Source organism: Diabrotica virgifera, chromosome 4 (assembly GCF_917563875.1).
Source record: "Diabrotica virgifera virgifera chromosome 4, PGI_DIABVI_V3a".
Lineage (NCBI taxonomy): Eukaryota > Metazoa > Arthropoda > Insecta > Coleoptera > Chrysomelidae > Diabrotica > Diabrotica virgifera.
The window spans coordinates 158715561-158741569 of NC_065446.1; the positions used below are offsets into that span (position 1 = coordinate 158715561).

General features: G+C 34.8%; 2 protein-coding genes across 4 annotated transcripts in view; both read left to right on the forward strand.

Annotated features, from left to right (window-relative positions):
- The window catches only part of LOC126883979 (protein arginine methyltransferase NDUFAF7, mitochondrial), a 60141-nt gene extending 40028 nt beyond the window's left edge, over window positions 1-20113 (forward strand). For both annotated transcript variants that reach the window (XM_050649749.1, XM_050649748.1), the window contains 3 exons: window positions 12380-12513; window positions 13885-14033; window positions 19714-20113. In XM_050649749.1, coding sequence (XP_050505706.1) covers window positions 12380-12513; window positions 13885-14033; window positions 19714-19977 — 547 coding nt within the window. In that variant the 3' untranslated portion in view covers window positions 19978-20113. The remainder of the gene's footprint in view (window positions 1-12379; window positions 12514-13884; window positions 14034-19713) is intronic.
- Window positions 1-26009, forward strand: part of LOC126883983 (small integral membrane protein 12) — a 142310-nt gene that overhangs the window by 51776 nt on the left and 64525 nt on the right. The gene's annotated exons all lie outside the window — the stretch shown is intronic.

Consider the following 26009-nt stretch of genomic DNA (forward strand, 5'->3'; position numbering starts at 1 on the left):
TGAATATGGACTCAAGCTAAACACCGCAAAGACCAAGGTGATGGTTGTCAGTAAGACGCCAATACAACCGGAAGTAGTAACAGCTTATGGTGAACAATTAGAAAGAACTAACAGTATCACCTACCTTGGTTGTAATCTAAATGAGAACTGGGACATGAGCAAAGAAATTAGAATACGTATAGAGAAGGCCAGAGCTGCATTCTTTAAGATAAAGAAACTTTTATGTGGAAACAACATTACTTTGAATCTTAAAATTAGATTAGTGAGATGTTATGTGTTCTCTACTCTTTTGTACGGTGTCGAAGGTTGGACTTTAACAGATACTCTTCTCAAGAAATTGGAAGCCTTTGAAATTTGGGTATACCGAAGAATCCTACGAATAAGTTGGGTGGATAGAGTTCGTAACGAAGTTGTTTTGCACCGGATGGGAAAAGTCACAGAAGTCGTCAGAACAGTTAAAAATCGAAAACTTGAATATTTTGGCCATGTTATGCGACACCCAGAGAGATATAATATACTCCATTTAATAATACAAGGCAAGGTAGACGGAAGAAGAGGGCCAGGTCGAAGAAGAACGTCATGGCTTAAAAACCTGAGAGAATGGTATAACAGATCCTCTGCATCCCTTTTCCGAGCTGCCGTTAACAAAATTACTATAGCCAATTTGATAGCCAACGTTCGATAATCGAGCACGGCACATGAAGAAGAAGAAGATAAAATAATAATAATAAACAGATAAAATCAGCTAAAAAGTAAAATAGATAAAATTAAATAGGCAGTCAGCGTGGTTAGGGTGTATAGGGTCCTCCCCCGCTGACTACCAACCACAACACAAACGATTTTTTTTGTAAATAAATAATATGATATGTAATATGGGTCATCCCGCCTGTAGTCGTCTCTCTTTTTCTTCTTTGTGCTTCATGGTTTTTGTGACAAAAGCAATGAACAAGTCGAAGTCCCTCTTGCTTCCGATAATTCTATCCATGAGCTCTTGTGGCTCACCTAGAGGAGACCCCAGATCCAGCTGCAGCTCAGTTCTCCCCGCACGATATGCAGGGCACACGAATACGACATGCCGCGCGTCATCCACCACCCCACACTCAGGACATAGATCATCCACCGTTTTCCTTATACGGAAGGTGTAATTCCTGAACGATCCATGTCCCGTCAAGAACTGTGTGAAGTAGTAGTTGACGCGACGATGTCGGCACTCGTACCACTTCACTACATCCGGAATCAGACATCTCGTCCAGGCAGCCTTTCCGACTTCAGTTGCCCATTCCCTCTGCCACATCTCCAAGCTCCTCTTTCTTTCTTGTGTCCCTGAACCAATTGCCCCGTTGCCCCTCTGATGCATTCGGACCCTTTCTCTGGCCAGGATGTGCACCGGCACAGACCCAGCCACCACTTGTAAGGCAATGGTTGAAACGGTTCTGTACGCGCTGCACACCCTGATCAGAGGTTTCCTCTGTGCTCTAAGAAGGATGTCTCTGTATTTGGCCATCTCTAGAACCTCGTGCCACACTGGGGCCCCGTATAGTACGATGGACATGATTGATTGTAACATTACTACTCGTTTTTGTGATCCAGGACCCCTATATTTGGCATTAATTTGTTTAGTGTGGAGGTCCTTTCTTCCGCCTTCCGACATGCCTCTTCTATGTGTGGTCCGAATTTCATTTTGTCATCAAAAGTTATTCCTAAGTATTTAACTGTTTTCTGGGGTCTTATTACAGAGTCTTTGTACTGGAATAATATATTTTCTCTATATCTCGGTCCCCTCAAGATTATCGCTTCCGTTTTCTCTACTGCTAGTTTTAGATCATTTTCTTCTATCCATTCCGCGGTTCTTTTTATTGCTCGGTTTACTTTTTCTATTATGCCCCAATCATTTTCGACTAGTAAGGCCAGGTCGTCCGCGTATGCAATCGCCCTTACTCCTCTCTCCGTGTTTACTTCTAGTACCCCGTTATATAATATATTCCACAGTGAGGGTCCCAGGACTGACCCCTGGGGTACACCCGCGGTCATTTTCATCTTCTTTTTCTTGGATATACATACGGTTCTTTCAGATAGGTAGTCCTTTATTATGTTGGACACATACTCCGGAGCCCCACTCTCGACTATTCTGTCTATAATGAGGCCCCAGTTTGCCGAGTTGAAAGCGTTTTTAATGTCCAACAGAACAAGGACCACCCACTTTTTTTGCTTACTCTAGTCGTGTCCTTTATCCAGGCCGCGGCATCGACTGCCGATCAGCCTTTTCTAAATCCATATTGCTGGTTTGATAGCACTCTCTCATCTTCCAACACGCCTTCCAGCCTCTTCTTGATAAGCGCCTCATAGAACTTATCAAGGCAGTCTAGGAGGCATATTGGCCGATAAGAGGATGCCGAATCGGGGGGTTTCCCAGGTTTTAGGAGCAGAACTAGGTTCGCTTCCTTTAGGTCTTTGGGAAACTCTTTGTTTCTGCAGTAGGTCGTTGCATATTCTTCTGATCAAACCTGGTTTCTCCGTTGCTACTATCTTGATTGCCTCTGGTGGCAGCCCGTCAGGGCCGGGAGCTTTCCCTGTCTTCATCTCTTGACCAGCGGTTTTTATTTCCTCTTCTGTAAACTCCTCCACCATATTTGGAAATATTTTTATAAAATTCTGGATGTCTTTGGTTGGAAAGAGGAGTTCAGCCGATTCCATCCGCTGGTCCTCATCCAATTTATATGGGGCGATTATTTTTAGGGCCTTCATGGTTATCTTGTAGGCATCGCCCCATACATCTTCGTCCAACGCTTTTATAAGGGCCTGCCACTTTTCCTTTTTTTCCTGTTTTATTTTTTTATTTAATTCTTTCTTTAATTCCTTGTATATTTCTTTGAGCTCGAGGCTGCCCTGGCTTCTCGTATAATTCCTGCGTGCTCTGAGGCATCTCTCCCGTAGACCTTCAATCTCATCCGTCCACCAATAGGGGGATTTTTTATCATTCTTTTTCTTCACGGTGGCCAACTTTGCTGCATCTTTTAGTGCTCTTTTTAGTTGGCCAAGGTCAGAAATCTCTTCCTCGTTGATCTTTCTGACCTCCGATAGGTACGTGGTTTTGTTAAAATAGATGTCAGTGTGTCCTATCGACCGTCTTATTCCCCCCTTCACCTTAATTTCGTACCTAATGTATCGGTGGTGGGTAAACAGCTGGTCGTCGAGGACATCCCAGTCGTGTATTCTGCGGGATAGCCCTTCACTTGCTAATGTTACATCGATGTGTGTCTGGCTGGCCCCTCTCACGAAAGTTGGTTTGTTGTTGTTCAGAACTTGGAGGCCAGCCTGGGCTATCCATTCATTCCAGAGTTCCCCCTTTTTATCATTTATGGGGGAACCCCACAACCTTGACTTCGCGTTGATGTCCCCGGCAACGATCACGTCTTTTTCGTTTGTAGCGGCACTCATTATTTCGTCTACGATGCTTTGGTATCTCTGCATAGGGATGTTCGGAGATACGTAGCATGCCAGAAGGCTGAAGTCCCTCAGTTTAATGAGTATATGATTTCCGCCCCTGACAATACCCCGCACTCCTAGATCCCTATTTCTAATGAGCACCGCCACATTTTTTCCGTTGTCTTGTACCCATCCACCTTCCGAGGTTATCTTTTTGTTCGGTTCGGGGACGATGAGCAGGTCAGATTCTAGCATGCAGGCTTTTGCGTTGACAAGGTCATGTGCTCTTCGAGCCCTGCCCACATTCACCTGCAATATCCGTATACCAGGTTGATCCTTGAGGTCCGTTTGGTTCAGTTCCCGAGAGTCGCCCCTACATCGGATTCTCCATTTTTAATAAATTTAAAATTATTAAAATTTGATATAAATAAAATGAATAAATAGATAAAAAAGTATAAATAAAATTGACTGATAAATAAATATAAATAAATAAAATATAGATAAAATAGTTAATAATATAAATAAATAAATAAATAAATAAAATATATACCCTAGGTGGGCTGTATATGGGCCCACCTTTGTTTTCCAAAAAATCTGTTGTTTCTTTATTATTCGTTTTCTAAGGGGGGTTCTCCCTCTCCTCTCCTTCCGTAAACTAGGGCTCTGTAGGCTGGACAGGCCATCCTGTCCATCCTGTGCCCCTCCTCCTTGCACACTAAACAAAAGGCTTTGTTTGTGCAATTTACTGCCGTGTGTCCATTTTTCAGGTAGTTGTAACAACAAGCTGCTCTACTTTCTTCTTTGCAGTCATATGTATTATGACCGAACTTAAGACACTTGTAGCACCGTATCGGGTTGTGCCTCTCCATGACTGGGCATATCACCCAACCTACCTTTATCGAGCCGTACTTCCTCAACTCCTCTGCTTTGGAGGGTCGTACGGTTATTGTGGCTACTTGCTCCCCATATTTATTTGTTCTAAGGACTCTTACATCAACTTCCTCCTCTGGGATGCCCGTGTAGCTTCTTATGGATTTTTTTAGGCTTTTTTCACTAACCCCCGGATCTAAACGCGTTATCGTGAAATACGTTTCTTTTCTACGTATTGCGGTGTCCATACCAGTCATTTTTTGATCCAACTCCGTTCTTAATTTTTGTGCTGCCCCCCTCCCCTTTAGTTTTACTAGTACATCTCCTCCGTTTGTTTTCTTTAATTTCTCTACCTGTAGGCCCATTTTCCCTATATCAATTTTTTCTCTCATCTCCGTTAAGACTTCAGTGTACTTCCTCCCTCCCATCTTTATTAGGAGGGCTTCCTCTTGCTCTCCTTTCCTCTCTACACCTATTTCCTTAGCTCTTATAATTATTTCCCAGGAAATATCCTCGCTTTGTCCTGCGTACTCGAGTGCTTTTCTTACTGTTTCTTTGTTCAGATCGTTTCCAATTACCACTCGTACGACCGTTGGGATTTCGCTTACACGTTTCATTGCTTTTTATTGCCTTCTCTGCCATGTCGTATAGGCTTCCTCCCCTCTCTTTCCCTATCCTGGCCACAAAGGTGTACCAGGTTGTCTTTTTGTTATCTCTTTTCTTGGAGGTCTCTAAGTGCTCTATTTCTCCTTCTTCACCTTTTTCTAACATATCTGCTAGGTCCTCCCCTGTCTCCTTTAAAATGTTTTCGACCCCTTTATCTTTAGCGTTTTGTTGGATTATTATCAAGCTTGTTTTCTTTTCAACTGACTCCAGTAGCCCCCCTTGTACCCATTTTGTTTTCTTAAATACCTTTTCCTCCCATTTACTATCGTATATGCTTAGGAATATTCTTTTCCCTCCCCCCATATGTAGTGCCTTTGTAATTCTTTCTTGTTCTTCTTTCTGTTTTTTTTTCTTTCAACTTTTAGTTTACATTGTTCACATTTTGTGTCTTCATGGGTTTTGTTGATTTCGTCTATGCTGTCGTCTATTTTATTGTTGGTAGATTTTATAATCCCAAACAGCTTTCTTATTTCAGTATTATTATAGGTTAGATAGATAATTAATAATTTGATTTGAAAAATGAAAATATCTCGAAAACTGACAAATTTGGACATAGGGAATATTATATAAAAATAAAGTAGGTAGGGTAATGGTACTTTTCAATAGTGATATAAAATACAGGGTGTTCCATTTTAAAGGACCCCGCAGAAACCTTATGGGAAATGGCTCTCTGTCAAATGCTCTGAAACTTTGGATCTGGTAGTCCTTGATGTGTAGAACAGAAGACTCAGTGGCCCCCTAGCTAAAAAAAATCATGGTTTTAAGATATTTATAAGCCTCTGAAGTTATATAGATACAGTGAGGACGTCTGAGTTGGAATAAATTCATTTTCTCGAGAATGGGCGACTCTGGAGATAAATCCCGAATCAGGTCGATTTTTATTTTTAAATTATAATTTTTTGACATATAATCATACTAGTGAAGTCATCCATCTGGGCGTGATGACGCAATCGATTATTTTTTTAAATGATAATAGGGGTCGTGTGATAGCTTAATCGAAAGCTTATTCAATTCTCTATTCACTAATATAAACATTAACATAATTTGCTAGCAGTTGCCGCAAGGGCATCTATGCTGTTTCGTTCGTTGCAATCCGGGACTGCGCGCTGGGGTTTGTTTTGGTTGGATCAGGGAGAGCAACATATGTGCCTCCTGATGAGAGACTAATAAGTTTCGAAACCGGTAGAGGTGCTTGATGCACTCTCTGATTGGACTAGAATATTGTTCGTCTGTGCTTTCCTTTTGCAACGAAATTGAAAATGGTTATTAATTTTTGATTAACATAATTATTTATACAGGGTGCCCAAAAAATTTTTTTTAATTAAATTAATTGAGACAAAAAGAAGAATGTATGTTATTTATTTAATGCAAAATACATTTTACTGCTGTCAGAAAACAGAAAAAAATGTTAATTTGAAAAATAAACATTTCTTTTCGCTTGGAAATTAAAAACATTAATAGAAATCTTTAAATATTATTTCTACGCGTACATAATAAAATATGTCTAGTGGCTGTAATGCCAATGTACTCGGCAAAATGATTCTAAAAAATAACACACCTACCGCCTAAATATTTCGTGTTGGTATCATGTGACGTCACGGGATATGACGCGGATGACGTGCAACGGTAAGTAAATTAGACGGAGTATATGTTAAAACCATGATTTTTTGGAGCTAGGGGCCCATTGAGTCTTTTCTTCTACACATCAAGGACTACCACAAACCAAAGTTTCAGAGCATTTGACAGAGGGCCATTTCCCATAAGGTTTCTGCGGGGTCCTCTCTAAGAAAAGAATGTACTTGCATTTTGACTCACCCTGTATTCGATATAAAGAAAATTAGCAATATAAACCATTTTTAAAAATTTTGACAATCAATAAAAAAATATGGCATCAATAAACCAATGCTGTCGTGCCTATTTTTATTTATACAGGGAGTTGAACTTGTTACGATTTTCATAGAAAATTTATTATAACCTTGTAAATACCCTGTATAATACAACAAACCCTTATATTTTTGTAATGGAAAAGTTAGAAAATTTCGAATATAAAATATGTAGAATACAGGGTGTCCCATTTAAAAAACGAAAGTTTGGTCTCACACTATGTTGTCGAACACCCTGTAACATTCTAACTAATTTTGTAATAAAGTACGTAAATCGTTCAGCTGGACATAGGGAATATACACTGCACATTGAGAGAATTGTGGCAACTGCGCTAACCTGTGTTAGTTGAAGCTTCTGTTTGGGTACGAGTTTTTGGTGCAATAGAGCTGTTAGAACGAATAAAATGAGTGAGTTTTGAAACAAGGCTGTCCATAAATAAATCAAAAACAAAGTTTATGATTGATGAGTTAATAATTTTACTTAATTTTTAAAATATTTTTTATTTAAAAACTAATTTCAAAACTAAACAGTTTTCCCATTCTCTTAGGCCAAAAATATTTAGCTACTACATTGTCACATTTTGACGATTATTTGTGTCAGTCGAAATGAGTTGTCAATTTTGAGGTTAATCCCCTTAATGCTAACAATCTAATTGTCACCAAGATAGCTTAATTGCCACAATTACCTAAATATAATACAATGTATGTATTTATGTATCTAAATATATACAATGTATGTTCCCTATGTCCAGTTGAACAATTTACTGTATGAAGCTCAAAGTTGGCTACAATTTTTGTTATTAAATTTTATTGTTATCTTTTACTATAGCGGATCTACTGAGCTTTATCACACTAATCAGTCACCCTGTATACGTTATATTATATTTGTCTAGTTTTACATACAGTGAGGACGTTTAAGTTGGAATAAATTAATTTTCTAGAGAATGGGCGATTTTGGAGATAAATCCCGAAACATGTCGAGTTTTATTTTTAAATTACTACTTCTTGGCATATAAATCATACTAGTGACGTCATCCATCTGAGCGTGATTACATATTCAATGATTTATTTTTAAATAATAATAGGGGTCGTGTAATAGCTCATTTGAAAGGTTATTCAAGTTTATATTCAGTAATATAAACATTAACATAATTATGAAAAGATAAAGTTTTTCAATCCTAATAGCAACATTAATAATATTGAAAAATATTAAAAATATTACTAAAAGATTTTTAAATTGAAAATTTATTGGTACATTTCCCTGGTGACACCTCCAAGGCTTCTACAATTTGCAAGGCAAATGGATGCTGCAGTGAAGACAAAAGGGAAGGAATTCTACACTATGCAATTCACAACCCCGGTCTGCAGCTTGGTAAAGTTCCAACGGAAAATGTACCTAGTTACTCCACGGAGTAATACTACTATAAAATAATAGTATATTATTCAACGAGCATGTAATGATGGCTATTACTCACGATGATGAAGTTTGCGACACGAGCCGTAGGCGAGTGTCGTAATTCATCAGAGTGAGTAATAGCCATTACATGCAAGTAGAATACTATACTTTTTCTACGACCTTATTTATTTTAATTAGTAAAAAAATATAATTATCAACTACTCGAAACTAAAATTATAATTTACAAAAATAAATTTTGTTTACCAATAGTACACGGCTGAATACCTAATTGGTTGCTTACTATTAATTAGCAATGCTGTCTTTGTATGTACCTATTGTAAAAGACACAACAAGAAATAAATAGTGAATTCAAGTTATATTCATTTTCGAAAAATTATAAAGTATATTGAAAAGTATAAATTTGTACCTCCTGTCACTGTAATAAACAGGAAATGGCTATTGTCGATGGACGTATTTAAAAAGTTATAATGCACATTTATATTTAACTATATATATTATAAGAATATTACTATATTATAATATGTTATACTTAAAATATATATCACAATATAACTTTATAAAATAAACACAATATAAGTTTTAAATTCCAATAAACACAGCAAATACGCTAACGTCACTGTCATTGAAAATGGTAAACGTCAAAATTCATAATAGTAAACAACGTATAAAAGTAAAAAATATACGGACGCATTGTTACAGTCAAAAATCCTTTAAAAAATTGTCGAGGTTAATTATTGATATAAATAATTACAATAATTATTTTGTTAAATAAACAAGTAATTTTATTGTAAGTAAATTTATTTGCAGTTTATATAAGACTAATATTAAAAGTGATATTCGCCACTTGAACCTAACTTCAGCCCGTGAGTAATGACCCGTGAGTAACTTCAGCCCGTGAGTAATGAACTATTACTCATGGGTAAAGTAATAGGTGTTATTATCTATTCAAAAATAGCGAATAATGAGCACATTACTAAACGGTCGTAGAAAAAAATGTATACCATTTTTATTCAGTTGTAATGCGAGGCCAAAAATGTCTTAATTTTTACTTAGATTAGAGAGCGCAACCAGCACTCTTATCGACGATTTCACCTCTTGTTAGAGGCTCTTCAGAGAATGCATAGGTTGCTTTTCTCTAATTCAGTAAATTTTTCGACATATATTAGTCCCACACTGCAACTGAGGTGAATGGATTAGGTGACTAGCGTCATCTGGCAATTAAAAGATAAAGGTTTTCAATCCTAATAGCAACATTAATAATATTGAAAAATATTAAAAATATTACTAAAAGATTTTTAAATTGAAAATTTATTGGTACATTTCCCTGGTGACACCTCCAAGGCTTCTACAATTTGCAAGGCAAATGGATGCTGCAGTGAAGACAAAAGGGAAGGAATTCTACACTATGCAATTCACAACCCCGGTCTGCAGCTTGGTAAAGTTCCAACGGAAAATGTACCTAGTTACTCCACGGAGTAATACTACTATAAAATAATAGTATATTATTCAACGAGCATGTAATGATGGCTATTACTCACGATGATGAAGTTTGCGACACGAGCCGTAGGCGAGTGTCGTAATTCATCAGAGTGAGTAATAGCCATTACATGCAAGTAGAATACTATACTTTTTCTACGACCTTATTTATTTTAATTAGTAAAAAAATATAATTATCAACTACTCGAAACTAAAATTATAATTTACAAAAATAAATTTTGTTTACCAATAGTACACGGCTGAATACCTAATTGGTTGCTTACTATTAATTAGCAATGCTGTCTTTGTATGTACCTATTGTAAAAGACACAACAAGAAATAAATAGTGAATTCAAGTTATATTCATTTTCGAAAAATTATAAAGTATATTGAAAAGTATAAATTTGTACCTCCTGTCACTGTAATAAACAGGAAATGGCTATTGTCGATGGACGTATTTAAAAAGTTATAATGCACATTTATATTTAACTATATATATTATAAGAATATTACTATATTATAATATGTTATACTTAAAATATATATCACAATATAACTTTATAAAATAAACACAATATAAGTTTTAAATTCCAATAAACACAGCAAATACGCTAACGTCACTGTCATTGAAAATGGTAAACGTCAAAATTCATAATAGTAAACAACGTATAAAAGTAAAAAATATACGGACGCATTGTTACAGTCAAAAATCCTTTAAAAAATTGTCGAGGTTAATTATTGATATAAATAATTACAATAATTATTTTGTTAAATAAACAAGTAATTTTAGTGTAAGTAAATTTATTTGCAGTTTATATAAGACTAATATTAAAAGTGATATTCGCCACTTGAACCTAACTTCAGCCCGTGAGTAATGACCCGTGAGTAACTTCAGCCCGTGAGTAATGAACTATTACTCATGGGTAAAGTAATAGGTGTTATTATCTATTCAAAAATAGCGAATAATGAGCACATTACTAAACGGTCGTAGAAAAAAATGTATACCATTTTTATTCAGTTGTAATGCGAGGCCAAAAATGTCTTAATTTTTACTTAGATTAGAGAGCGCAACCAGCACTCTTATCGACGATTTCACCTCTTGTTAGAGGCTCTTCAGAGAATGCATAGGTTGCTTTTCTCTAATTCAGTAAATTTTTCGACATATATTAGTCCCACACTGCAACTGAGGTGAATGGATTAGGTGACTAGCGTCATCTGGCAATTAAAAGATAAAGGTTTTCAATCCTAATAGCAACATTAATAATATTGAAAAATATTAAAAATATTACTAAAAGATTTTTAAATTGAAAACTTATTGGTACATTTCCCTGGTGACACCTCCAAGGCTTCTACAATTTGCAAGGCAAATGGATGCTGCAGTGAAGACAAAAGGGAAGGAATTCTACACTATGCAATTCACAACCCCCGTCTGCAGCTTGGTAAAGTTCCAATGGAAAATGCACCTAGTTACTCCACGGAGTAATACTACTATAAAATAAAAATGTATACCATTTTTATTCAGTTGCAATGTGAGGCCAAAAATGTCTTAATTTTTACTTAGATTAGAGAGCGCAACCAGCACTCTTATCGACGATTTCACCTCTTGTTAGTGGCTCGTCAGAGAATGCATAGGTTGCTTTTCTCTAATCCAGTAAATTTTTTGACATATATTAGTCCCACGCTGCAACTGAGGTGAATGGATTAGGTGACTAGCGTCATCTGTGAATTGAAAGATAAAGTTTTTTATAAAGTTATGTCGAAAAATTTACTGGATTAGGTGAAATCGTCGATAAGAGTGCTGGTTGCGCTCTCTAATCTAAGTAAAAATTAAGACATTTTTGGCCTCGCATTGCAACTGAATAAAAATGGTATACATTTTTATTAACATAATTATTTATACAGGGAATCCAAAAAATTTATTTTTTGAATTAAATTATAGTAAAACCGATTTAAGTACATATTATATACTTACAACCGCGAGGAGAAGAGACGACAGACGTTCGTTTATTTTTGTTTATTTTTCAAACAAACATTTTTCTGTTTTCTGGCGGCAGTAAAATGTATTTTGAATTAAATAAATTACATACATTCTTCTTTTTCTATCAATGGATTTAATTAAAAAAAATTTGGACACCCTGTATGAATAATTATGTTAATGTTTATCTTACTGAATAGAGAATTGAATAACCCTATTCTCATTTAAAAAAATCATCGATTACTTCATCACGGTTATATATATGACGTCACTAGTATGAAATATATGCCAAAAAATCGTAATTTAAAAATAAAAATCGACCTGTTTCGGGATTTATCTCCAAAATCACCCATTCTCGAGAAAATCAACTTATTCCAACCTAAACGTCTTCACCGTATATTATTTTCCTAAAACAGTTTTGACTCTCTTTATCTTTACATATATATTATGTTTTATCTTTTATACTGCAATAAAGGGTTAAATGAATGTTTATTGGTATATTTGTTAGATGTTGTCTTATCCTGAAATTAGATAAAATAAGGAATACAAGATCAACAGAAATATGAATACCCAAAGTCAGAAATCTGCTTAAAGTCTACATGAACAAAGGTAGACAAATAAAAAATTATTTATTATACATCATTATAAAATGAAAGCTGTTTTTAGATATGTGCTTTCTCGACATGAAACTCCAATGCAAAAGAAACTCATAAGACCAAATGAAAATCGGGAACATGTTGAAATATCTCCAGACAGTATGATGGTATACGTAGAAATTTGTGAACGAATTAAAGAATCAGGTAAATAATTATTTTTTCTTAAACCGTTTATTAAAGGTTTTCTGAAAGAACTTAAAGACTTGGCAGTTGATATCTCGTGAAGGCATCTCTGCGCTCTGTTAGTCTGTTACGTTTCTATTGATCCATTAAAAATGCTTTCGATTGGTCATTTGTGTGAGTAACATTTCTATTGTTACATTGTTTTTATTGGTGAGTGGGACATTGGTCAATTAATTCTTTTGGTCTGTTACGTTACCATTGGTGCATTGTTTATATTAGGGCATTTAAATGAAGCTACCTGAGTTTGTATTCTGAAATTATGACATTACTTTCTGAGACCCGTATGAATGTTTACACTTTACTGCTTTTTTACAGAAAATATTTACATTTACTGGATTTAGAAACAGGAAAGTCAATGAAAGATAGGAAAAAGAAGCTGATTAAAACTAGATTTACTTTGTAACGTTATAAACGTCAGATCTTTATTAGTTTATATTTAAATAATTATTTTATTCCAATTTCTATTGCCTTTATTGATTTCTTAACTTTGTGTCTTGTTTTACTATTTTTCTTCCAAAAATAGTTGGCGCCCTTGTATCAGCTAAATATTTTAACTTTATCTTACCTGGATTTAAATGCAACGATTAACTTAATCACGGTCGTATTAATTTCGATGGTTTTATGCCACACATTTGTCAGCAACTCTTGACTTCCCTTCTGTCATGTCAGTCTCTCCTAAATGGTGGAAGTAGCAATGTTTTTATGTCTTGTGTCTATAACACAGTGTTTCATGACAAAATTCATTTATATCGTCTAATATCTCTTGTTTTTGTTGGCCTAAATAATTAATTTATCCCTCTTTCCGGGAGCGATCTTCCTGAAGCCTATATCGTCGACGATGGGTAACCACGTTGAATAAACCAACCAACTAAAGCAGTCTTCAAGACCACAAATCTACATAAAGACATTCAAATGGCAAACATCTAAGACCTACCCACATCATCTGGAACCAACTACATCCTACATATCCAGCAAGCAATCCACAGTGCCATAAGTAGCATTTTATTGTAGATCTATTGGCTGGATTAGTTAAATTTATATTTTATCTGTCCCTTCCAAGACTCATTGTTCACTTTTTCGACTAAGATAAGACGAACTTACACTTCAGTGACTGGCTAGGCGAAGACTTAATAAATGGCTCCCGTAGTTGGAGTTTTATTGTTATACATTAACTCCCCAACTTTCTATGGTATTCGTAATGTTACACATCGGCGCCCAAGGTTTTTATGGTCTGACAATGTTCTAAAATTTCTATATTATGTATGTATTATTTGTACCTTTTAATTGCGTTATATTCATATATTATACAAATAATAGAGAATGATTTTTTAGGTGGTTTGGCGTTAATTTGTGATTATGGTAATTTGAGATGCGCAACAGATTCATTTAGAGCATTTAAGAAACACAAACAAGTGGATCCCTTAGTCCAGCCTGGATCCGCTGACTTGACAGCAGACGTAGATTTCAGCGCTATTAAAGATGTAAGGTTGTATTATGTAATACAATAAGGTTGTATGCTTTTATTACTCATAAATGCACATAATTTACCTTAAACTTCACACAGTTAAGTGGAATACGTCCTACTTAAAAGGACTTAAAATTGAAGTGTCGATATAATCTATCTCCATACTTCTTATTTAAGTGCCGTCTCCCAATCGGAGGTTGGATATCATCATCACTATCTTTACTCTATTAACTGCATTTAAACCAGTCCTTTAAATTCTCCTTCCGCTTCTTATCTTTGTCTGTATCATCAGTCTGAACATTTCATATCGCTGTCCCCTCATTACGTATTCCAGATATTATAACTTTCTCTTATTTTTATTGTGTTTATTATTTCCTTTGCCCATTTCTCGCAATACTTCCGTGTTCGTTTTCTTCTGTGTCCATGCTATTCTAAGCATCTCTCTGTATCACCACATTTCAAATGACTGTAGCTTATTTATGTGTTCTTGCTTCAATGTCCAACTTTTAGTCCATATTGCAGTATCGAGAACACGTAACATCTCAAAGCTCTTACTCAGTTCCAATCCAAGATCTTTGTTGCAGAGAACTGTTTTCATTTTTACAAACGCATTTCTTGCTGTTTCTATCCTGGTCCTTATTTCTTTTGTTTGATCATTTTTCTCTGAAAAATACAGGTTACCAGTAGATTCGCGATTATCCGAGTCTAGGTTAACCGAGGCAAAAGTCATAACTGGTGAGTTACAACTTTCAACCTTGGCGCAACATCGCCGCCTCAAAAAGAGGAATGAAGCTTACGCAAAAGTCAATCAAAGACTTCTTAAAACAGTAATATTGATAAGGTAAATATTTGTACTGTATTAGCTTTGTCATTAAAAATCCACAGTTATAGTTGTTTACGTGTTTTTCTATCAGTATAACTAGTGTGACCAACTAGCCCGAAAAATCCGGGACATGGCCCGAATTACGAAGTCGTGTCCCGGCGTCCCGCACAAGGCTTCCGGGCCATCCGAATTATAAACGTTTTGGTAAAATTCTATTTTGAAATTTTGAATGTTATTCTTCTAAGACAGTGTTTCCCAAACTTATCTAAAGCGCGACCCCTTTTTGTTAAAAAAATTGTTCACGACCCCCTACTCATCACCCAAACCAAAATAGCGACAAAAATAGCGTGCCTAATTTACAACTGATGGTTTCTCAAATTTTATTTTACTTTACTGTTTAAATTCAAACTAAATACATTTAAAAAATTCAACAATTATTTTAATAATTGCGATATGTCCCACTAGTACAGTAGTAGTACTTCTGCCAGACTAGCATTTACAATAAAAATAAATAATAAAAAGTCGACTGCACATTGTACACCGCGACATCTTTGTGTCTACATCGCAATACTTTTCCATGATATTCGCGAAGGCTCTACTCCTTACTTCGCTACTAGATGGCACTCTGGAACGTTCTCGTAGCCTCGTTTTGGCTTTATATAAGCGGCGATGTGCAATGAGACCTCAGTTCGAAACAGCACGTTGTGGCGAATGCAGCGGTATTAAGTAATGAGTAAATATTTTGCGACTTACGTATTCCCGTTTACGTATTTACGTCTACGATAAATTACAAATTATGGATAAGTTTTTAAAAAGAAGTGCAGAACCATCTACGTCTGAAAGTGGCAGTAATAAAAAGAAAAACAGACTTTACAGTGATGAATATCTTAAATATGGTTTTACCATTATTTCCAATAAACCACAATGTGTTATTTGTGGAGAAGTATTGTCAAACGAAAGCATGAAGCCATCAAAGTTACTTCGACATTTAAATAGCAAACATCCAGATAAAAAAGACAAACCCGTAGAATTCTTTGAAAGAAAGCTGAACGTCCTTCACAAACAGCAAGATACTTTTCAATTGGCAACCACTACTAACGAAAAAGCATTATTAGCAAGTTATAAAGTTGCTTATCGCGTTGCCAAAACTAGTAATCCGCACACAATTGCTGAAAATCTGATTTTGCCAGCAGCTGTTGAAATGGTACATATAATGATTGGTGAAAAAGAGTCTGCAAAGTTAAAAACAATACCTCTGTCAAATAATACTATCCAAAGAAGAATTAGTGATATGGCAGAAGATATTCAAGCGCAAGTTGTGGAAAATCTTAATAAATGCACGTACTTCTCTCTTCAAATGGACGAATCCACGGATATATCTAACTGTGCCCAATTTATTACGTTTGTAAGATATGATACAAATAATGGCATTCAAGAAGATATTTTATTTTGTTCCCCATTGGAGACCAATTCCACTGGAAAATGTTTATTCGACAGTTTTGTGAAACGCACAAGTAAATATGTTATTGACTGGGGAAAATGTATTGCTATATGCACAGATGGCGCTAAAGCTATGACAGGACATCAATCTGGTCTTGTCGTCAGATTACAAGATTGTCGTCGTAGATATCCTATTTGGCTTTTGCAACTAGGTTTCCTTGCTGATATATTCGAACAATTAAATATTTTGAACAGTAATTTGCAAGGTCGCGACATTAATATAATTACAGCCACAGATAAAATTAAGGGGTTTGTAAGAAAAATCGATTTATGGTCAACTTCACTTGGCAAAAAGCAGCTCGATTCATTCCAGTGCGTTCAGGAAATTATAGAAAATGTATGTTACAGTGCTACAAATTTTGAACAAGTTTATGCAGGCATGCAAGTTACTTTGCTTAATTTAAAACAACAGCTCTGTGATTATTTCCCCGAAGAAATTCAAAACAGTTACGACAGTTGCAGATGGATACTGAATCCGTTTTTAGCCGATTCCTTTCAACATGCTAAAATACCAATAAACATGAAAGAACAACTTATTGACATATCAAGTGATGGAATGTTGAAGCTCCAATTTTTTTCCCAGAACCCGGACGAATTTTGGACCAAAAAGATTCAGGAATGCCCTCAGTTGGCGAATGAAGCTGTAAAATGTTTGGTTTCATTTGTAACATCATATTTATGTGAGTTAAGTTTCTCGTCTATGACTGCCATTAAAACAAAAGTGAGAAATCGTCTCGTACTTGAAAACGATATAATAGTGTGTGTCTCAAATACACAGCCTAGATTTGAAAGACTAGTTTCAAAAAAAAACAGGCGCATGGGTCTCATTAACATTGTAATATTTGACTTTATTTTTTTCTTTTACTTTTAAGGACTTTTTAAGGACTTTTAATATTTAGTTTTATGTTTCGTTTGATAATTAATTGTTAATTTTTATTTATGGCTTTATTAAAATAAAAATACATGATTTAACAAAGTAGTGTTTTTGTCTTATTTTGGAAATTTCCGGCGACCCCCCTAGTATCTCATTGCGACCCCCCAGGGGGTCGCGACCCACACTTTGGGAAACACTGTTCTAAGAAATCATATCAAATTGAATTGATGGGACGAAAAAAAGTCGACAATTTCTAAAGTGTAATACTAATACCACATCCAAAACGCATGCATTTTATATCGTGGTATTATTTTCTTCTTCAAGTGCCATCTCCTCGACGGAGGTCGGCAATCATCATAGCTATTCGAACTTTAGAGACGGCTGCTCTGAAAAGTTCATTTGATGTACATGCGTACCATTCTGTCAGGTTGCGCAGCCACGATATCCTGCGTCTCTCTATGCTTCTTTTTCCTTGAATCTTTCCCTGCATAATGAGTTGGAGCAAGTTGTATCTCTCTCCACGTGTAATATGTACGAGATATTCAAATTTTCTGGTTTTTATTGTATTTAAAACTTCAATTTCTTTATTCATCTTTCTCAGAATCTCTTCATTTGTGACATGTTTTGTCCATGATATTTTCAGACTTCTTCTATACACCCACAACTCGAATGATTCCGGTTGTTTCATTGATGCCGTATTCAAGCTTCCATTCCGTAAAACAAAGTCGAGAAAACGTAACACCTAGCCAATTCGCTCTAGCCTTTTCTATTCTAATTTTAATTTCCTGGAAGTAATCATTTGTGGAGTTGATCATTGTTACAAGGTATGCATATTGGTCTATTCGTTCAACATTGGTTCCGTTCATGAGGAGATTCTCGTTATTTCTTTGCATTTTAGATATTCCCATAAATTTTGTCTTCTTGATGTTCATTGTTAGACCGTATTCTTGGAAAAAAACCGTCAGTGGTATTATAGTACTACCAAAACTAAAACTGTGGACAAACCAATTGTAACATAATCCCATCAAAAATATTATTGTCAACATAAAAATGTTAAATAATCAATAAAAAGATGGTATTAAATTTCTATATTTAAAAAAATGGCCCGATTTTCATGGCAAAGTCCCGGATTTCAGGTATTTTTTTCTACCTGTTCAGGTATTAATATTGTGGGTTCTCCAACAATTCGAACTTTAATTCATGGATTTTAGTCATTGGTAAAATGCTCATATGTATAACATGGTGCATTGTGACGATGAAAAAGGATTTTTACTTTTGCAAGCAGGGTCTTTTTTACTATTTTTTTCCTTCAGCTAGTTTAAAAGGTTACAATAATATCCAGAATTTATTGTTTTATCAGTTTGCAAGTAATCCACAAAAAAATTTCCTCTTACATCCCAAAAACCTTCTTGGCCGATTTTTGGACAAGAACTCGTTTCGGAGCAGAAAAACCAGATTCTACTAGTCTTTAGCCTCTTATTTAATTCATGATCATGGCGATAGACCAAGTCTCATCCATTGTGATGAATCCACGCACAAAATCTACTTTATTCTTTCGAAAACGCTCTAAATGTTGCTGAGAAAGTCGGATTCGAATGTGTTTGTGTTCCGTTGTTAGCGAATTCGGCACACATTGTAAGCACAGCTTTTTGAAAGCCAATACTTCAGCCAAAATATTGCTTACACTGCCCAGTGATGACTAGGGATTCTAATAAATCACTTTCAGTCACTCGACGAGTTTCCAGTACCATGTCCTATATTTTTTCTACGATTTCTGGTGTTGATGTTTTTGGACGTCCTTGACGTGGATCGTATTCAAGGCTTGAACTACTACGTTTAAATTGAGCAACCCATCTTTCTATTGTAATAATTGAATGCAAATAGTCCTTATACGCTTTCAACATTTTATTCATAAATTTTCTTTGTTTTTAAACCTTCCAAAAATAAAAATTCAATCACTGCACTCGATTATTTCCATTGTAAAAAATAGTGTGACACATCGATACTAAATGGTTTCTAAACAAAGAATGAATTGACAGATTGAAATGAAACTTCACATACGTTCATATTAAGAGTGTATCAACCATTGACATATAACAGGATGGACGGAGAACTCTCCTATATCTGACACAGAATCGGGTGTCATAAAGATCATTAGACATTTTCACTCTACACTCCCAAAAATATAAAATATAATTCGATTTTCACAATGAAAAACACAAGACAAACAACGATCAAATATGCACATACAAACAAAACAATATTTGATGTGTTCATAAAAATTTCTCCCCTTCCTATCAAAACGTGTACTTCAGCGAAGTATATGTTTATGACATTTTTTATAGTTGTTGCTGTGTCTATCCTCTTATATGTCATTGGTATCAACATAACAAAAAAAATTAGGCTAGTAGCAACGACCTCTCTTATCGAACCGCAAAAAATATTGAACAACCTAGTTTGTCAAGCTATATTATTTGAATTAATATGTATTTTTATTAGGCTGCAGACGAAGTAAAAGGCATCCTAACCTTTGGCCCTACTACCCAACGAGAGTTTCTTCTACAAACTGGTTTGGAGTTCAGATTTAAAGTTCTGAAAGATAAGATAAACGATGAAAAAAATATAATCAATTTAAACGAATCTTACAAAACCTTAATTGACGAAGATAAAATGGGAGAAAGATTTAAATTTATGGCGCTCTTCCCCGAAACGATGAAAATAATTTTCGAGCATTACCCGGTTATTGGATTTTCTGCTAAGTGAATATAGTTGTACTTGTTATTGAACGATTTTATGTATAAAATGAAAGTTGGTTCTTAATTGAATTGTATCTGCAATATGTTTTATACCTTTCTTTAAAAGAATACTTTGAATAAATATTCGTATTGCGTTTTTTAAATATTGTTTCATTTTGCATGGTTTTATAATTATGTTTAAGAAGAACTAATGTAAAACTGTTTTTATGTAAAAAAAATGATCCCATTAAATCAGCGAGATCAGAACAACCTGATGACCAAAATAAGAGCACCCGACTAAAAAAATACAAATACTTATGGCGATAACTTATGTACAACTTATGGCGATAACTTATTAACGATGAAAACGTTATTGTCGTTATCAAAAACATAATAATTAAAAACATAGACAGAGGCGAGAGAGGATATACAAGAGTGATTTCATCCATATCTAAAATTTAAAAATGGTAAATAAATTTTAAAATGTAAGTATTAAGAAAAAAGAAAATAACAAGTCAGGTCATTTTATCGAGTATGACTAAGTCCTATTACCCAAGTACATATTTTTATTATGCGTTGGTCAGATAGCCAAGCGGACCAGTCGGACTAATCACATTTATTTTATTGCGAATGACCTAGTGGATCGATTATTCAAAACCTAATCAGAAAACGAAAGAGGTAACGTAGTAGTATAAAATCTACATGGATATGCTACTTAGACTAGAAAACGCTGGTATATCGGATCGTCGAATGGATGAGCAGTATGGCAAGAGATGGGACTTGTGACTCGATGTTACTCACTCGTTAGACGCTACGCAATATGAGTACCTACCATAGAAATTAGTTCGATATGGGCTTTTTGCCTAGATAAGTTGACATGATATGGAATGCAAGTTTTAGATTCCTCAGGCCAGTTCACGTATCATCTGTCTGCTTTGCAAGTTATAGAAAGCATAGATTTGGCATTTTCCGGAATTGATTTCAAACGTAAGAAATCTTCGGGTTTGTAATGTTTTTACAAGACAGTTTCTTCTTCCTAGTTTTTTATCTAAGATAATTTGTCTAAATTTAAGTTACAGAATCAAAAAGGAGACCCTAACTTGATGAAAATGCAATCGAGATAAAGCAAGAATCATGCTAAGCTGATATAAATTAACCTATTAGTAAACTAAAATCATAATAAAGATGCACTATAAACAAACCAAGACACGTTGAATGTTACGGACACTTCCGAATCATAATTTACAATGCAATAACAATTGTAAATCATGAATTTTGATTTAGAATGTATACAGTAAGCGCCACTTACTTACAATACTTTAAAACTTTTACAACTTTAACAAAATAACAACTATAAACGTCAAAATTAGATCAGCTATATTTGATACAGTTACATTAAATTAGCTGTACAGATTAAGGGGATGAGTACGAACTTTCGGCTTCAATGCTATTTAAATTTAAATGCCATTTTTTTAATCCTGAGAAAACTAATAAGTATTTTTGAAAAATTTAAATGCAGAATGAAAGATTACGTTATTACCGAGGACCGAAAGTCCCTGAAAACTTCTATAACGTTTATTTTAATAAGTTACAGGGGTGAAAAACTAAGACAAAATGTGTGATTTTTAATTTCAAATATCTCATTCAAAAGAAACATTTTATTCATTCTAATGAACTTTCGGCCCTCGGTAGTGAGAGTAATCTTTCAGTCTGCGTTTAAATTTTTCAAAAATACTTATTAGTTTTCTCAGGATTCGAAAAAAATGATACATTTAAAATACATTGAAAATATTGACAGGCGTCAAAACTTTGCATTTTGTTCCTTTCCCTTAATATTCAGTTTCTATACATTTTCTGACGTTCTAAACGTCACTAGACATAAAAATAAACATTGCAATAAGTGAAGGGTCCAGGACTGCAATAGCTCAATGTTCCTATATGTATCTAGTAGGGTGGCGCTTACTGCATACATTGTAAATCATGATTTGGGATTGCTCCTCGTAACATTCATCGTGTCTTGGTTTGTTTATTTCTATGCTTTGTTTTTAAACCAGGAGGATTAAACTAAAAATTCACACCCAAAAAAGTCTAGAAAATCACCAAATATATCTTTTTTGATTGATCATGCCAGCTTTCGAAAGTAATCCCTAAATATTAAATTGTACTAATACCTCGATAAAGAGTTGTAAAAATAACTGTTTTTTATATAAAAGCATACTAAAAATCTAAAAGTTAAAGGAATAACGCAGAAAACAAAAAAATCGCCGATATAACTTAATTAACATATGAAATGACAATAATGTCAAAATTTTATAAATGTCAATAGTGTCAAAAGTTCGTAACAGTGGAGTAAACTTGCCACCGGTTGGACCAATTAGAAACAAGCATTACAGTGCGGTAAATTTGAATTACTCCTCCTAGTTTAAAAACAGACCATAGTGCATCTTTGTGATTTTATATTAGATAGCTTATTACAATGCAAAAAAATAGTTAACATAACAGATGTTTGAAATCATATCCCTTTTCCGCTACCCATGTGTTCCTCTTATCGAGACCACGCGGTAAGGAATGTGAAGTCGGTGGAGCGGGTACCCCACTCGAACCCGAAAATTGTTCCCCTACGACATAAGGAACCAGACGCATTTAGACGAGTAGTGTGCACACATCGTTGTTCGTTCGTTCCCTAGTGTTTCGCATTCGACCAGTCATCGGTAAGTGGTTTTAATTACCTATATTATTTATCCTTTGTTTCCATTGTTTCGTTTTGAATTATTTAGCAACAAACCAATTTGAATTAGTATATTTATTGCGCCTATTGAGAAAGTCCACTTTCTTTCCATATTAGAGCTATCAGAAGGCATTAGCAGGTGTTGTAATTAATATTGTTGTTGCTTGTTTTGGTTTTATTACTTGTTTCGTTCAATACCTGCTAGTAACCATACAACAGATCTGTGTGGATTGTAAGATTCAACGGTTCAAAACTGCTACTCGTGAATTGTGAATCATTACCGGAGATGACTTTATTCGGGATTTCAAACTCCATATATTTTTGAGCGCAGTGTCAATGATAGGATTTGTGGCTACCTACTTTATCGGTTGGGCGATAATCTATTTCGGTCTTTAATCATTCTTTAACCAGTCATTAAACTGGTTTTAAATGACTATCAAGAAAAAAATGTTCTCCTTTGTAGGTCTTGAGAATGGTCCCGGTAAATCAATTGAGACAGTATGCCAAGGCTTTTATAAAGTGGATGGTTGCATTTTTTATCTTACATCTTAGTCCAGCAGTATTTTCGCGCTATTCGGCAAATAGTTTTCGCGATTTTTCTCCAATTTTTTTCTTTTGGTACGCATAATTTCTAATGATTGTTAAATTCCGGGTCGACTAAATTTCGGCTACTCCAAATATGTTCATACAACAGTTTTCCGTCGGATATTGACAAATCTGAAATCTGTCTGGGTTTCGGAGAACATCTTTGTATAAATTATCGTACCAGTTGCACGTTTCTAATACTGATGCTAACAATTTCAGCTCTGATTCATCGCTAGGAGTTTCTTGTGGTTTCCGGGATAAGGCATATGTACCTTGTTGAGAACTCACTTTCTGCATATTACCTCAAAATAGTACTGTTGTAGTTCTAAACTTCACCTGGTTAGACGACCCGAGTGATTTTTGAGGTTCGTCAGCCATGCCAAGGACATGATGGTCTGAGATGACTTTAGAACTGTAACCTATGTATGGCCGCATTTGTTTTATTCCATATACGATGGATACCTATATACCTATTCTTTTTCGATCGTTGAGTACTTTGTCTCGGCCGGTGTGAGAGTTCGACTAGGATATGCTTCAATAAAATAACTTATAAAATATAGTCGGTAGTTTTGAAGCAATATATTATAGAATCTCATATAATTTGGAACCGGTAAATAAATAATAATTATATTAGTGTTTATTTAACATACATATAAAAATATACATAAAATAATCAAATATAAAATCTTAATGAGACAAAAAACAGATCAAAGTGTACAATTAACTAGAATAATCTTAGGAATAAACAAGGAAATAAATTATCATGTGGGCTATTGCCACGTGAGGATTTATTTTCTTGTTTATATTTATTTCCTTGTATATTACAATTCGCATATTATTAAAACAAAATTAACTGTGTATATAATATTATATATCAGTGATGAGCGCGCTAATAACCGGCAAAATAGCGCAAAAGATGGAAAACATAATACATTGCGAAACAAAAAGAGATGAAACTAGTGAAGGTGGAAATGATCGTTATAAACGTATAAATTAACATTACATTACATAGTTTCCCACCTTTAGACGTCTGTGATAGGAGTATTTTATAAAATTCTACTGTCAGTGACAGTTGTCATACTCCTCTGATACGTCTAAAGGTGGGAAATTATGTAATGTAATGTTAATTTATACGTTTATAACGATCATTTCCATCTCCACTAGTTTCATCTCTTTTTGTTTCGCAATGCATTATGTTTTCCATCTTTTGCGCTATTTTGCCGGCTATTAGCGTGCCCATCACTGTATTGGGACCGTGAAAGTTCGGAAAAGCGACACCTGGTTTCATAGCTCGGCAACATTTTTCGCACTTTTAATTATATTGGCCAATCATATTGGTCCTGGTTACTGGACAATTGTCAAGGCCACAGCCCAAAAAAATTATAAGAAGAAAAAGTAATATTAAGGTTATGTTATCGTTTCTCGTATTCCCTCCTAGTACTTGCACACGGCGAATACAATGCAAATAAGTATTATTATATACAGGGCAATAAACATAGGAATAAACAGGGAAATAAATCCTCACGTGGCAATAGCCCAAAAGTTGTGAGGTCTTTATAATACAGTAGGACTCCCACTATCCGGGGCTCTATTAACCAAGGTTCCAATCAAACGGGGTGACAAAAAGCAAATTTTTTGTTATTTTTTATTTATGTATTTATTTTTTTAAGTGTTTTATACAATATACACATACCATAATTTAATATACACATGTAACTATGTATATCGTATATTACTAAAATTAAATTAAGTACCTATATAAAATTATATAAAATGAAAATGAGCTTTATATACAGGGTCTTTCACTGAGAAACGGAAATACTTGAATGCTGAATACAGGTCACTAAGGCCGTTCTAGATATACTACGTTTATTGTGTGTACCAAGTATCAATAAAATATACAAGGTGGCTCTAAAGTTATGGATTCAGAAAACAATGGGCAAAATCAACACTCTGTAACTTGGTTATAAAAATTGGTTGAGCAATTAATGTAGTATATCTAGAACCGCCTTAATGACCTCTATTCACCATTCAAGTGTTTCCGTTTCCCAATTAAACACCCTGTATAAATCGAATCACGAAAAGTATATCATATCCAACACAAAGAATGTTTTTGAATGAATTTAATCACAATTTTTTTTGGGGAAATTGTTTAATCACTATTTTTTTGAGGCACGTCTTTAAATATTTAGAAATACACTACAAATTTATAAAATGTATCGTTTATTAAAAATGAATAACCATTTTCAATTTCGTTGCAACACGAAACTACAGCCGCATTATATTCTAGTTCAATCAGAGAGTGCAGCACCTTTACCGGTTTCGAAACTTATTAGTCTCTCATCAGGAGGCACATATGCTGCTCTCTCTGACCTAACCAGGACAAACCCCGACGCGACGTGCAGTTACGGATTGCAACGAACGAAATGTCAGGGATGCCCTAGCGGCAACTGCTAGCAAAAGACTAAGTTTTCAATCTAATAGCACATAAAATAATATTAAAAATATTACTTTATGCCACCAGATTGAAAACAATGGGAACCTTCTCTGGTTACACCTCCGAGGCTTCTAAAATTTGCAAGCCATAACGGATGCTGAGACTAAAGAAGATGAGGGAATTTTACAATTTATAATTCACGTCCCATCTGCTCAGCGCTGTAAAGTTCCAACGAGAATGGTTCCCTTCGTACTCCAATCAGAGTAAACATGTAAATCAAAAATGAATCATATGTACCTCCTGATGAGAG